This window comes from Myotis yumanensis, unplaced genomic scaffold (assembly GCF_028538775.1).
Source record: "Myotis yumanensis isolate MYYU_CA2020_CCGP unplaced genomic scaffold, mMyoYum1.0.hap1 SCAF_11, whole genome shotgun sequence".
NCBI lineage: Eukaryota > Metazoa > Chordata > Mammalia > Chiroptera > Vespertilionidae > Myotis > Myotis yumanensis.
Window position 1 is genome coordinate 45261187 of NW_027223762.1, and position 15811 is coordinate 45276997.

A 15811-nucleotide genomic window follows, 5' to 3' on the forward strand; every position below is an offset into this window, starting at 1 on the left:
GAAATGGGTATATACTTTATGACAAAACTAACAGGCTTTCATGGGATTTACAACCTACTAGAGATTATAAACTTGAAAAAAATTATACAAATAATTTATACTTGCAAATTGTGATAGCGCCACAAAGGAAAAGAACAGGGTGATGTGAGAGAGAATAACAATGCAGATCTATTTTGGGGACCCATTCATGTTGGGGGTGGAGAGTGACATTTCTGAGGAAGTGGCAATTGAACAGAGATTTGAAGGATAAATGGGTGTTAGCCAAGCAAAGAGTGAATACAAGTTCCTCAAGAAATTGGCCAAAACCAAGTTAGATCCTCGGCAGAGTTCACTGATCTGTCTTTCATCTTCAAATTCATGGACAGAAACAATTTATGTGTCAAGATGTATGGTACTGGCATAGTTACAATGTCTTTTCAAAACTTGAGCCAAAATTAAACTGGGTAAAGTGGTTCTGATCCATCTTGCTTGACATTTATAGTTAAGTACCACATTCAGTTTTTAGATTAATTGTGTACATACTCATGTATTGCTATCTTTTGATGAGGGTCATACCTTGGAATTTTCATAGATAAATTGGATAATAATTCTGTAATTCATGGTAATTCTGGGAATGGAAGAGTTAAGTATAGTGGGACATAGTCCTAGGGACAAAATACAATCCTACCTATTAGAACTAGGGCCTAAGGTCACAATAAAATACTAATTCAGGTTAATGTTGAGCTGCCTCGGAACTGAACTCAGAGTTATTAAATTTTGCATAAGGTCAAGAATGAGTCCAGAATTGTGTAGCAGTTCAGAACAGTCTCTCCAGAATGTGCCACTTGGGCTTACGGATTATTTCGAGCCAGAGACAACTGAGGTCCAATAGATTCAAGAAGAACTTTTAGCTCCCCGTTAACTGTCTAAAATAATTTAGGTAGAGGGTTAGTCCAGGAAGAGAACTATCACCAGAGATGACTATGAAGAATATGAGTAGGTGTGATGGACTGGGGAAAATTTAGCTAGCCCTGTTCGTTCAAAGTCCTCTCTGTGTCCATTGTCTCTGCATGGCACAACAAACATTTGTTTAGCAAACATTTGTTTTTCCATCTTCCTGCAAATTGTTTTTTTTTTAAAATATATTTTTATTGATTTTTTTTTTTTTTTTTTTTTTTTTTTTAATTTTTCTCTTAAAGTATTACAAAGGGTATTACATAAGTATCCTTTCCCCCCCCCCCCCCTTGACAAACCCCTACCCTCCCTTACCCCCCAGTGTCTTATGTCCATTAGTTATGCTTATATGCATGCATACAAGTCCTTCGGTTGATCTCTTACTCCCCTCCCTCCTGTCCCCCAACTCTCTCTGGCCTTCCCACTGCAGTTTGACAATCAGTTTGAGGCAGCTCTGCCTCTGTATCTATTATTGTTCAAAAGTTTGTAATGGTCTTTATTATCCATGAATGAGTGAGATCATGTGGTATTTTTCCTTCATTGACTGGCTTGTTTCACTTAGCATAATGCTCTCCAGTTCCATCCATGATGTTGCAAATGGTAGGAGTTCCTTCTTTTTAACAGCAGCATAGTATTCCATCGTGTAGATGTACCACAGCTTTCTAATCCATTCATCTACTGATGGGCACTTAGGCTGTTTCCAGATCTTAGCTATGGTGAATTGTGCTGCTATGAACATCTGGGTGCATATATCCTTTCTGATTGGTGTTTCTGGTTTCTTGGGATATATTCCTAGGAGTGGGATCACAGGGTCAAATGGGAGTTCCATTTCCAATTTTTTGAGGAACCTCCATACTGCCTTCCATAGTGGCTGCACCAGTCTGCATTCCCACCAGCAGTGCACAAGTGTTCCTTTTTCTCCACATCCTCTCCAGCACTTGTCGTTTGTTGATTTGTTGATGATGGCCATTCTGACAGGTGTGAGATGGTACCTCATTGTTGTTTTGATTTGCATCTCTTTTTATTGATTTTTTATAGAAAGGAAGGGAGAGAGATAGAGAGTTAGAAACATCGGTCAGTTGCCTCCTGCACACCCCCTACTGGGGATGTGCCCACAACCAAGGTACATGCCCTTGACCAGAATCGAACCTGGGACCCTTCAATCTGGAGGCTGACGTTCTATCCACTGGGCCAAACCAGTTAGGGCTGCAAATTATTTTTCTCCCTTTGAAGTCCTAGACCATTACCCCCATCTCTTAGCTGATATTAGCATATAGGTTTTGATTGCCTGATGCCTGTGGCCCTCATATTTGCATGAAGCCCTGTGCGTACAAAATTAAACTTGATTTTCTCCTGTTAATCTGTCTCATGTCAATTTAATTCTCAGACCAGCCATCAGATCCCAGAAGGGCAGAGGAGAAATTTTTGCTCTCCCACAGCTGCCTTGGTCAAACAGTCCTCCTGGGGGAGTGAGGCCATGTGATGATCACACAGATCATCATCATGTGCACCAGTACCATCTTCTTTGAACATTTATTTCTTTAATTCTTCATGGTGAATTTCACATGAGGATGTAGAAGGGGACATATCCCGAAATCCTGGCCAGTGTTTCTCAAGGTCTGGTTCCTGAACCTCTTATATTAGAATCAGTTGCGTTGCTTGTTCAAACTGTGGCTCAGTTGGCTGAAACATCATCTTGTACACCCAAAAAAGTCACAAGTTCGATTCCTGGTCAGAGCACACACTTAGGCTGCAGGTTCAATACCTGGTAGGGGCACTTATGCAAGGCAACCGATGGGTGTTTCTCTCGCACATTGATGTTTCTTTCTCTCTCTCTCTCTCTCTCTCTCTCAAAAAACAATAAGCATACCCTCAGATTGAAGATTAAAAAAAAAACAACATGTAGATTTAGAGGCACCACCCAGAACAACTGAATTAGTGTTTGGGGGAATCTGCAATGATGATTTGAAATCATCTCTATGCTCCCCCATCCGTTATCTTACAGCCTAGTTCCACAACCTCCTGCCCCATTACTAGTAGGTGACCCTGCTTTCTACTTCTCAGAGAAAGTAAAAACCATCTCCTAGAAGGGGTTCTCAACCTTTGGGTCGCGACCCCTTTGGCGGTCGAACGACCCTTTCACAGGGGTCGCCTAAGACCATCAGTAAACACATATATAATCACATATTGTTTTTGTGATTAATCACTATGCTTTAATTATGTTTAATTTCTAACAATGAAATTGGGGGTCAATACAACATGAGGAACTGTATTAAAGGGTCTCAGCATTAGGAAGGTTGAGAACCACTGTTTTAGAGAGCATGGAAGAGAGAGGGAAAGAGGGAAACATCGACGTGAGAGAAACACATCGTTGGTTCCACTGCTCCTTCTTAAAAGGATCATACCTGTAGGCACTGAAGTATATTCATGTCTCTTCTATTAAACAACAAATACAAATTAAAAATACTTTTCTTGGTTCTACATTCCCTCTAGCTACTACCTTCTCTTTCTTGCCTGCTAGCCTAGCCTTTGGAAGGAGTTCTATAGGCTTGGTCTCTATTTCTTTACCAAACGTTTCTTCCTTAGCTCGCTGAGTTCTGCTTCTATCTTAGGACTCCCCTCAAATAGCTCTTGTTAAGGTCATCACTGGTCTTTTCATCACTAAACCTGCTGGGCATTTTCCACATCCCCTCTTCCTCCACTTGTTTACAGCATTCAACATCTCTTTGAAATATTCTCTTTTGTGGCTTCCAAGATACCATTTCCTGTATTTTCTCCTCTATCTCTCTAGGCACTATCTGATTCCTCTTCTACCCAGCTATTAAATATTGCAGTTGATTACCCAGTACTATCACACTTGGCTAGCTTATTTCTGAGCACTGCATCAACTCATCTATAATTGACTTGCAAATTGATGCCCTCAGCCAGACTGCTGCTCCCTAAGCTCTAAATCTGCATATCTCTGTTCATGTCTCAAAGTTATCTCACATTCAACATGTTTAAAACCAAACTCATAATATTTCTGCCTTCCCCAAACTTGGTATCCTAATTTTCTCTGTTTTAGTAAATGGTGTCATCACTGAACTAGTTACACAAGCAAGAAATAGCAAATTCCCCCTGGCTGGGTGCTCAGTGGTTAGAGCATCTGCCTGTGGACTGAAGGGTCCTGGGTTTGATTCTGTTCAAGGGCATGTATCTTGGTTGCAGGCTTGATCTCCAGCCCTGGTCAGGCGTATGCAGGAGCCAATCAATCAATGTGTCTCTTTCACATTTATGTTCCTCTCTCTCTGTCTCTTCTCCTCCCTTCCACTAGCTCTAAAAATCAATGGAAAAATATCCTCAGGTAAGGTTTAACAACAACAACAAAAGAAATAGCAAGTTCACCTTTGAAACATTTCCTTTGCCCACAACCAGTGCAGTTCGTCACTAGATAAATATTTCTCATATAGTTTTTAAAGGCTTCTCAAATCCTTCCACGTGTACCCATACCACACCCAATAATTTAGTCCAAGTCCCCATCTCTTCTTACTTAACCATAGCAATCAGCTTCTAATTAGTTTCCCTGCAGCTCAAGAGATCTTTTCCAAAAGCAGATTGATCCTATCACCTTCTAAATCTTTTCATGAATTGCTTTGCCGTAAGACCAAAGACCAAAATTCTTATCAAGGCTCATGAGATTCTCCAAAATTCCCTGCCTCCCTCTTTTCCATCCTCATCTTCCACTACTTTTGCTCCCACCTCCATCCAGGCACATTGGTCTTGTTTTTCAGTGTCGTCAATATGCCATATTCCCACATGTCACAGGCTTTTCTCTATGCCCTTCCCAATGCTTGGAATGCTCTTCTCTCCTTCTGTCCACTGCTCCTCAGGGCCTTGCTTTTTCAGAGAAGACGTCCTTGGTCTCAAATGCTGGGTCCAGTTCCTTTGTAACAGGCGTTCACAAAAGATCCCCTCTAATCATCCTTATCTCAGGCTTTAATTATAGCCTCCTTTGTGGGATTATTTGATTCACAACTAACCTGAAAGCTGCTTGCAAGTGGGAACCATGTATTTTCATTCTTATGCATCCCTGATGCCTGGCACAGGTCATGATGAATTGTAGGAGATAAAAGAGTGAATGAATGAAGACCTGAAGGAAACTTCATATTTCTTGTCATGAGGACCATTGGAGATTATCTCTAGAGTACCAGAGCATCAAGGTCACTTCTGTGGAAATTACTCATCATCTGTGAGGGAACATTTCTTGGGATTCAGTACATGTTGGTTGAAAGAGTGAGCTTCGGGGAACCTCTCCATTAGCCCTGCTCTGATCATGTAGCCAAGAAAGAACATCCCAAGATCCTCTGCCCCATCTGCCCACCACACCCCAGGTCCTGTCTCATCATCACAATGTCTAGTGGAACATCACCACGTCTGCGATCTAAAGAGGGATACAATTAGAGATGGTTGGGGTTTACAGTTTCTTTACTTATTGTAAAAAGAAAACATATCCAACTCCTTCTGCTTTTGTCTTTGTTGTGTTTCGACCTTGTTTCCCCTCTCTCACTGTGTACATCAAAACCCTGCTCTGGCACATAGACTTCCTTTGCGTGGATAGGAATCTGAGTTGAACATGAGAGGAAAGTTGTAAATAATTAAAGAAAGAGAAAAAAATTGGATTCAGTGTTAAGATTGTATAAAAACAAAGTGCTTTCCCATAAAATGCTCTGAGAATTGTTTTGAAATTCAGGGAAAACAACCAATTCCATCCTGGGCTGAATGTAGTTCAACAATGGGGCCTCCTGGGAGTTGGCAGCTATGGCATATGACTAGAAATCTGGAAAGTGTAAATTTTGTGCTTTAATTCTGACAATGGGGCAACGGCATGAGGGGTCCATTGTGGAGCCTCATGATCAGCTCTCATGATTGGATCAGGAGTTCTGGTGGGAACAGAAGCAGGAGTGATTATATGTGCATGATGACAAGTCCCTATAGCCAGGCCCTGCATGTTCTATTGTGCACCTTCCTTTCTTTGAATCTATAACCCACACGGTGCCCAGGTACAGGAAAATCATGGTCCCAGCACTGACTCCTGGGCCACTTCCAAGTGAGTTCCCCACCTGCTGACAAAGTGCATGTAGCTTCAGTGTGTGGTACTTCATTTGAATGCCTAACCTGTGCACTTTTATAAAGAAGGTCCTCCAGAGGACAGCAGAGAGCAGTCCTGTGGCCCTAAGGTAGAACCCAGAGAAAGGTGGAAGTAGAGGTGGTGTTCACATTCTACAGGGACTGCTGAGGGGCTGGATTTTAATTTGGGAGAATTTAAAATCAACAGTAGGCTCAATTTAAAAAATCATCAATAGGGGGATGCATGGTTAAGGAATTTAGAACTTTACAACCATGAAAAAGCATAGGTCCATCAGATATGAGAAAACTTAGGAGGTTTTGGAAGTGACTCAATGCGATGGGCAACATTTTCTGTGAGTGAGTGTGTGTGCATTGCCGTGCAGAAAACATGGGGCTTAAGACCTTATTGTCTCTTAACAACATTTGTTGTTGCTTTGACATTCCTCCCACTGGGATATAAAATGTCTGCCCACCCCTCTGGACTGTGAACTTTCTGAGGTCAAGGACCACGTGCTATTGAATTTTACACCTCCCCCACAGAGTGCCTGCTGTAGCATGGGTTCCAGGCGAATATTCAGTGGATGAAGCTGAATTATCATCTGCCATATCCTTATAGGTATAAAATAACTGAAAAGGTCTACATCTCTTCTTATGGAAGTGTTTGGATTATCCTCAAATTTCTGAGGTTAAAACAGAACCAGTCCTAGCTGGTGTGACTTCGTTGGAGTGTCCTGTACACTGAAAGGTGGTGGGTTCGAATCCTGTTCTGGGCACATACCCAGGTTGTGGGTTTGATCCCCAATCAGGGCATGTAAGGTAGGCAACTAATGGATATTTCTCTCTCACATCAATGTCTCTCTCTTTTGCTCTCTCTCTCCCTTCCTCTCTCTAAAATCAATGAAAAACATATCCTCTGGTGAGGATTAAAAACAAACAAATAAACAAAACCATGTTCATAATGGTCCCTCACAGCATCTGTTTTTTTAAAAAAATATATATTTTTATTGACTTCAGAGAGGAAGAGAGAGGGAGAGAGAGATAGAAACATCAATATGAGAGAGAATCACTGATCAGCCATCTCCTGCATGCCCCTTACTGGGAATCAAGCCCGAAACCTGGGCATGTGCCCTGACTGGGAATCAAACCATGAATTCCTGGTTCACAGGTCAATGCTCAACCACTGAGCCACACTGGCCGGGCTAACAGCATCTGTTTTTTTATTAGCTGGATTAGGCCACTGTGGCTGCCACCCTTGAGGAGTAGTTATTGCCCCATCAGACACTTCTATCAAAACAGGTACTGGTGGTGGTGATGGAACAAGAGGGCAAGCGGCATGGATCAATGAGTCAGCAAAGGGCAGAAGAGAAATCGAACCTAGAAAGCACTTCACAGGCCGTGTGAGTGCCCTGCTTTCTCCACTCTGTCTATGGCCTCTTCATGCACTGACACTGCTCTTCAAATCCCTATGTTGGCATGTTTAGGAGACAACAGCACTGGAACAGCTCTGGTTTGCTATTCTCCTTGCTCAGTCTAGAGCAGTGGTTCTCAACCTTCTGGCCCTTTAAATACAGTTCCTCATGTTGTGACCCAACCATAAAATTATTTTCGTTGCTACTTCATAACTGTAATGTTGCTACTGTTATGAATCATAATGTAAATATCTGATATGCAGGATGGTCTTAGACAACCCCTGTGAAAGGGTCGTTCGACCGCCAAAGGGGTCGAGACCCACAGGTTGAGAACTGCTGGTCTAGAGGCTGAATCTGTTGCTTCAGCTGATTCTTATAAGTGTCGGAACTAAGTCAAGAGAGCCTTCTCTGAGAGCCTTCTCAACTTGGGAAAGTGGGTGAGAGGGAGGTGGGGATTAGGGGATGCAGAGAAAGTGTGGGTGGGCATAAACCAGGGGTGGGCAATGAGGGCTTTGGGGAGATGGAAAAAGGGGGATGTGCTAGGGATGGTGTCCTCTAACTTGCATACCAAATCCTGCTGTTATGAATGAGCGCACCCACATGGCATCCAGCGTAGTGGAGAGAAAACCTAGAGGCCTCAGCAGGGACAGGGTTAGGGGAGGCTTCCAAGGATGGGAACCATGTTGGACTAACGAGTGGACAACAAAAGGAAACTGTATACATAAAGAAGAGAGAAGAGAGAGAGGACACGTGAGCACACAGTGCAGAGGACCTGGCTTCGAACTTGCCTGTATGAGAATGTTCGAAGCTGGCAGGATGTACGCTGCTAAGGCGCCATCTGAGAGTGCCAGGGCCAGGGCAGCCCACCCACCGGGCTCATGTCAGTGCTGATGTCCTTTAGTTCCTTGTTTTCAATCAGCGGCCTGTTCTCAGCTGGCTGCTCTGCTTGAGAGAGTGGCCAGGGGAGAAGGTCACAGCCGCTGTGTATTGAATCTGTAGCTCCCGAGGAATGCCCTCCAAGGCCTCATTCTCCTCCTCCCTCTTTTCCTGAACTGGGTGAAGATACATTAGCAGGGGTCCTCAAACTATGGCCCGCGGGCCACATGCAAATACAAATATTGTATTTGTTCCCATTTTGTTTTTTTACTTCAAAATAAGATATGTGCAGTGTGCATAGGAATTTGTTCATAGTTTTTTTTTAAACTATAGTCCGGCCCTCCAACGGTCTGAGGGACAGTGAACTGGCCCCCTGTTTAAAAAGTTTGAGGACCCCTGCATTAGGGCATCTCAGAACTTGGCCTGTGGAGTTCAGGAAAGTAGCTCCTGCAGGTAGATGCTACCTTCGCCCTTGAAGATGGAGCAGAGGAACATTCTTGGTGTGTTCTACCTTGCTCACCTTGGCTTGAGGTCTTGACTGAAACCCTCACTCTTGGGTTCCAGAGCTGAAAGGGATGAACACCCCCATGAAAGGGATTCAAGGAGCCCCTGGGGGAGTTATCACCAAAGCCAGGTGGCTCCTCAGGCCAAGCGACCACGGTGTGTAGTCTGCCTACACAGAAGTAAGTGGAACATCCTTGCATTTTCACAGGAGTGTCTATACCCACAGCTGAGATTATGTTTTGACCTATAACTAAGCTTAGCCTTTCCTCCACTGTCAAGTACTCATCCTTCCATGGAGAAGAGTGAGCAGGCCTCTTAATCATGAGGGTGGTATTTTTATCGCCACCAACATCTCTAATGACGTTCCACAGCTTTAACTCCTCCGGGAGCCTGAGGTGAATTACGATTTTGTTCCAAAGCTGTTTCCAGTTGCCTGACAGCCACTCCAGTTCTCCTGGGGCTCATCTACCTCTCACTGTGCTCTGACGGACTCACGGTTCCTCACCCCTCTCCTATAAATAGCTCAGTTTTTCACTTTCTCTGGAGAGCCAAGGGTGAATGAGTTCTGAGAAGACTCAGGTTTTGCACCCCTTACTGCACACGCACGCGCGCGCGCGCGCACACACACATCCCCACACTGTTTTACGTATGATTTATAGGAATTTTGAAGGGGATCTGTGGATTCATTGAAGTTTATCCAGGCACCCAGTGTAATCTGCCTTAGTTTAAATAGAAACATCTTTATTATTTGTTTCTAACACAGAATACATTGAGTAGCTGAGTATGTTCTCCTCACAACTCCCTCTATAGCAGTGGTTCTTAACCTTCCTAATGCCACAACCCATTTAATACAGTTCCTCATGTTGTGGTGACCCCCAACCATAAAGTTATTTTCGTTGCTACTTCATAACTGTAATGTTGCTACTGTTATGAATCGTAATGTAAATATCTGATATGCAGGATGTATTTTCATTGTTACAAATTGAACATAATTAAAGCATAGTGATTAATCACAAAAACAATATGTAATTATATATGTGTTTTCCGATGGTCTTAGGCAACCCCTGTGAAAGGGTCATTCGACCGCCAAAGGGGTCTCGACCCACAGGTTGAGAACCGCTGCTCTACAGTCTTTGTCATTGTAAGTCCGCTCTCAGCTGCTCCTTTCTTCTTTGAGGGAGTGGGCTTGAGAGGTGAGGTGGGACAGGGTGACCCCAGGAAGTCGGATGCAGATTGCCAGGGATGACAAAAGGTATCACTGAAGTTTCAAATCCTACCAAGGGTCTCCAAATACAGGGGCCTTAATCAAAGTTCTGGTGTCAGTTGTGTGTGTGTTGGGGGGGCGGGGGCGCGCGCATCCCGGCCCAGATCTCCTTTCAGGAGAGAACTGGTAGTGAGAGTGCAGCCAGCTGATGGCCGCCAGCTGCTGCACCTTCAGAACCCACCACGGTGTTCAAACACAGACCGCTCCCTCCCCAGAGAGCGTCCAGCAGTGACCGAGCAAGGGGAAGTACCAGGCCTGGCCATTTTTGCCAATGCAGGCCTTCTCGATGGGCACCCCTTGGCATGCTGAGACTTTCTTAGAGCTGTCCTGCATCTGAGGCTCTTCCTGCCCACTCCTCCCCTCCCCCTTCCCCACAGGTGTTAGATCTGCACAGTGGTCTCAAGCTTCCCCTGCCTACTCCAGCTTCCTCCCCCCTTTATCTTTCCCAGGTAGTTCTACTCATCAGTCTCCTGCACTTCTGTCCCTGCCTTGGGTCTGCTTCTGGGAGGACCTGAACTGGCGCAGCTCTTCTCACAGGTGACGTCATTGTCACTTCAGACCATCCCACCTTATCTTCCCAGATCCCCACTTGGAAAGAGTTCCCACATTTTTGTCAACTCATTTTGCTGCATGGTTAAGAGATCACTGGGTGTTGGGTTCCTTCCTTCTGACTATGCAAGTTATTGGGGTTCAGAGTACCACCCCCTTCAGTCTCCTGTAGAGCACTGAGGGTCCCTGGAGATGAGACAGAGGCGTGAGATAGTCAAACACATACTTTATTTCTGCATGGAAATTCTTTCCAGGATCCCAGGCTGGAAAATGGGAACTTCAGGAATGACCCCATCCTACATACAGGATTCTCCCCGAAAGCCAAATCAGAGAGTCAGCTCCCAAGTCCCCTTTTCCTAGATATCCCCCAGTCCTTCCAAGAGAAAGGACCTTCCAGCATGTCTCAGCGTTATAGTGTCTGTGGGGAGAGAGGACAAGGACTCCTGCCCTTTAGTTCCTCCCATAGAGGCCTCCGCTCTCCCTCCTCCCCGACCCCCAGTCACTATGGTTTGACTGTGAGTTCACGGTGTACATCAGCTCCTCTCTGTGAAAGAATGAGGAGAGGTTGGCACAATACAAAGAACACATTGACAGCAACTGAATCCCGTATTTTGGAAGTAACATAACAAAGACTGGCCCCATGATGTCTTATATTCTATTACTACTGAACAGTACACCACAGAGAAACACTTAGAAGATAAACATAGGGGGACACATTTCTATAAGAATGAGTCCATGCACAGTGCAAATCATGGTGTTTCTCACATGTGGGAGCTGATGACATTTTTTACAAGTTACATAGGTGTTGGAGAGTGGGTCGGAGGAAGGCCTGCTGGGCTGGTTCAGAGGGGGTGTTTTGCCATATTTGAAAGTGCTCAGCACCATCGCACCCTCCCTCTGTGTGCAGTGACGATGCTGTCCAACCATGGTGGCTTTCCTTAAAGTGATCTCAGAGAACTCTCACTGCAAAAGGCTCTCTGAAGGTCTCAGTCCTTGGCTCAATTACACGCATTAAGTCTCTAGAATCCTGGGCAGAATTGGCTTCACAGCTGCCTCCACGCCTGCTGGGTGGCCTTGACCCCCTGGGACTGGTGGGTTAGCCATGGCTCTCAAGAGTGGAAGGAGCCGTGTGTCCTCAGCTCAGGGCCAAGTGCACAGCAGGTATTCAGTAATTCTTGTTGAATTCAATGCCAACCTCTTCCAAGTCCTTGACACTTTCTTCTTAAGTTCTTCTCATAATCATGCTGGTTCTCTATGGCCCTCGGAAAAGAATTATCCACACACGGCACAATTGCTTATTGGAAGTCTGACTAATGCTTTTGGCACTGACTTTCGTAGCCTCTAAATTATGTCTTCCGTTCATATATCTGCACTGAGCTGGCTTTACTCAATTTATTTGATCCGTCCCATGAGGCTTTGAAGAGTATAGTTCTTGGGTCCTTCTGGCTTATACTGTTGCTCTCTCCCCCCAGGCCTACCATGGCCTGGTAGAGTTAGAGCCAGCAGGGCTGGTGAGGCTGTAAACCCTGTGGGCAGTGCTTATATTCTATTGATACCACAGATTTTGCACATGTGCCTCCATTCTTCAAACAATAAGGAGGACATTCACAGATGTTACATGAGGCTCCTGCTTTCAGCCACCATGGGACAAAGCACGAATTTGGAAGACAGGAAGGCGCTTCATGCTCACTTGATGGAAATCCCAAAGCTGTACTGGGACATGAAGCCTTAAGTTCATGACTCTTGGTAGATGAACTGTCCTGTAGGGTCAATGTATTGTCCCACTTCTTATAGACAGGAGGCCAGCAAAGCCATGGGGGCAAGACGGGGAGATTCAGAGAGTCTAAAGGGAAAATGCAAGGTGTCCTCGTCCCTGAGGTGCTGCTGCAGCCCCTTTGCTCATTGGGCAGCTGAGCACATGTGGGATGTTAGTGTACAGCTAGTGCCTCTGTCCTAAGACAACCAAAAGGCCAGAGCAGGGAGCCCATGACTTCATTTCCCGGATGTTCTCTCCAGCTGCAGGCTCAGTCTGCTAAAACCTGGTGGAGAGATGCAGGCTTCGACACCAAGTCCTCAGCTGTGTTAAAGGCTACAACCTTCCGGGAGAAAAAAGTACTCACATTTTAGGATCAGTCAGAGAATGTCTGATATGGGTGTGGACACATGGTCCCAGCAATTGCTACTTTTCAGGAGTATTTAGTCACTTCACTCTCTTCTCTTGTTCCTCCTGAGACCACCATTTTTGTGTGTGAAACAAACAAAAAAAACCTCATACAATCATTAAACCATTGAAAATTTGAAGGGACACTTAGATGATCTAGTTCAGTCCCATAGTTTTACAAATAAGGAAAGAGAGGCTCAGACAGATGAAATATGGCACAGCTCTCCTGATCTTGGTCCTGACAGACATCAGCTGGTATCAGTGGACACATTCTGCCTGCATCAGCTAGTTGCTCAGGGAAGTTACTGGGGATACAATGCAGATGAATCTAATGCTCTCAATCCCATGATGTTTAAATGCCCTAAAATATTGAGATGCCAAAAAAGGGGCAGACTTTGTCTTCTTTTCACGGATGCTCGGAAGACGAGGTTAAATCTCTCTTTCAGATTTTCTGCGGGTCCTTCAGTTGTTCACTCTATCAAATGAAGACATCCACCAGCGAAAGGAAGGTTAATCTGAGCATGATTGAGAATGGCTTTAGTGAAGTAAGACAGAGGCTCCAGGCAAACAGATCCGTTGGGTCTGTTGCTCCATTGCAGGATTCATCTTGAAATGAGTGCTCATTCACAGCCAAACTGTATTCTAGAACCATGGAATGGATTGTAGAGAACATCAAGTCTAACCTTCCCACTTTACAGGCTCAGAGAAGTTCGATGATTTGCCTTGGGTCACACAGCATGGGGTTGGCAACGACATGGAAGAATCCATGTTTTTGGACTCCAGGATGGAATGTTTTTCCTAAACCATTCTGACCCTTTTCACAAGTCCCAGTGTGAGGGTGTTCCTGATGGTTTCCAGATCGAGGAATTATCCATGCATGAAGTGAAGCAAGACAAAGACGATGGTGGCTGCCTCTGCTGCAGGCCCAGGGTCTAGGAGAGCGTGTTGGAGTAGAAGCTGGAGCTCTCCGTCATGGTCTTGGACTCACTGCGAGAGGAGCCATTGGAGGTCAGGTCCAGGGGTGAGGGCGTGGCCTTGGGGCCCTCCTCCAGTTCTTCCTCATGGTTCCCCACCACTGTGGAGACGGTAGTTTCCAGGCGGCTGACTTTGTACACACTGCCCTGGGCCTGGAGATACCGGGTGGATTTCATCTCCAGCCCCTCGTAGTCGCCCGCACTGATGAAAGGGCAGCACCGGAAGGCATGCTTGAAGCCCAGCCGGAACCTGGAGGGAGAGAGGTGGAGAGGTGACCCTGGGGGACAGCCTGCATTCAGAGGGCCTTCCCACCTTTGTGTCAGCTCTTTAACACATGAATGCACCCAGACTTGATTCTGTGTTACTATTTTTTAAATTAATTGAGAACTGGAGGCAGTAAGGCCCAGAAGATGTAAAGGTTGATCATTAAAGTCAAACCCAGTACTAGAACCCAGGCTCAGGTGAAATATGTCTTTTCTGAGGACAGCCACTGAACTATGCTGCTTCCACTGGCGAGGGGCAGCCAACTTTGGTCAACTCAACATCAAAGTAAAACATTCACCAGGGTTTACTATGAGAACGATACTGTGCTAGTCACTGTGCAGTAAAAACAAGAGCCAGTCCTTTCCTTCAGGTAGTTCACCGTCTGAAAGATGACTTCCTGCCAGTCAAGTTCCTGTAGTTTGCCTCATACGATCTGAGTCCCTGACTCTGTCTCTCTGTCTCCATGCACAGCCCCCCTGTGTAATGAATCCATTGGGCAGTGTGAGCAAACTCATAGGCCACAAACTGGATTCAACTTGTGGACCTGCTTTGTACACAGCAACCACAGAGGGGTTTTTCTTACCTGCAAACCCCCTCCCCCATTGACTTAGACGCCAGTGTTTAAAAGTAAAAAGATACCACACAACAATATGGATTTCTGGTTCCTCTTGGGAAAGAAAAATACATGCACTTTGGTCTTATATTCTTGCAATGGTGATAATCAGCAGGGCTTGAGTAACTGTGGCGATTAGTTTGCTGCAGTCTCCACCACTCCCTCTTGTCTCACAGCCAGGTTTGCTCATTGACTAGTAGGTTGGATGTTTGGTGGTTATATAGACAGATGGTTTTGTGGGCCCTGGAAAGAGTCTGGGGGATGGGATCCTCACCTGTCATTGAGGCAGCAGTAGATGATAGGGTTATACATGGTGGAGCTCATGGCCAACCACATGATAGCCAGGTAGAACTGCTGAATAAACTTCTCCAGGTAGATATCTGGGTTGATGTAGGGCAGCAGGAAGAAGATGTGGAAAGGCAGCCAGCAGACGGCGAAAGTGCACACCACAACGATCATCATCTTGACCACCTGGCAGGAGGGCAAAAGGCAGGTGAGACCAGCAGCACATAATCCTTTTCTCATAGCTACTTTCTCTCTCCTCCTCCCCCTCGCACGGCACACAGTGCAGTCTGGGGGGAGAAGTATTTAGAATAAACCCTTTTTGAGGAGGAAGAAGGACCTTTTCTATGTGGCACCAAAGGACTTGTATTATATCAGTGGTTCTCAGAGTGTGACCCCAAGACCAGTGCCAGCACCATCACTTGAGACCTTGTCAGAAATGCAAATTCTTGAACCCCACCCAGACTTTACCAATTCTGGGGGTGGGACCCAGAGTTCTGTGATTGACAAGTCCTTCCTTCCAATGATTCTGAGGCCCACTCATGGTCCAGAATCACCGTGCTATATCATCCTCTGGGCAATGGCTGGAGAAGCCAAAGGAGACCAGATTAATGGGCCAAGAGGAATGGGTGTTCAAGAGGGAAAGACCCAGGGAGCGGGAAGCACCTAAAGTGGGGAGCAGTGAGAAGGGCAGGCTTCTTGCTTGGAGTCTCAGGGGGAGGAAGGATAAGGGACAGGATTTGGACAGCTGCCCCTAGAGAGCATCTGATGTTTAAAGGGGACTTACAAGGTTTTATGAACAACTGGGTGATGTAACCTTTCCCTCTTTCCCCACAAACTTGGTGAGAACTACTTAGCCTCCACATAATGAAATG

General features: G+C 45.4%; 1 protein-coding gene across 1 annotated transcript in view; it reads right to left on the reverse strand.

Annotated features, from left to right (window-relative positions):
• Positions 1–10871: 10871 nt before the first annotated feature.
• TACR1 (tachykinin receptor 1) overlaps positions 10872–15811 on the reverse strand; it is a 139721-nt gene continuing 134781 nt past the window's right edge. The window contains exons 4-5 of the mRNA XM_070429561.1: positions 14929–15125; positions 10872–14026 (exon numbers count right to left, since the gene is read on the reverse strand). Coding sequence (XP_070285662.1) covers positions 13735–14026; positions 14929–15125 — 489 coding nt within the window. The 3' untranslated portion in view covers positions 10872–13734. The remainder of the gene's footprint in view (positions 14027–14928; positions 15126–15811) is intronic.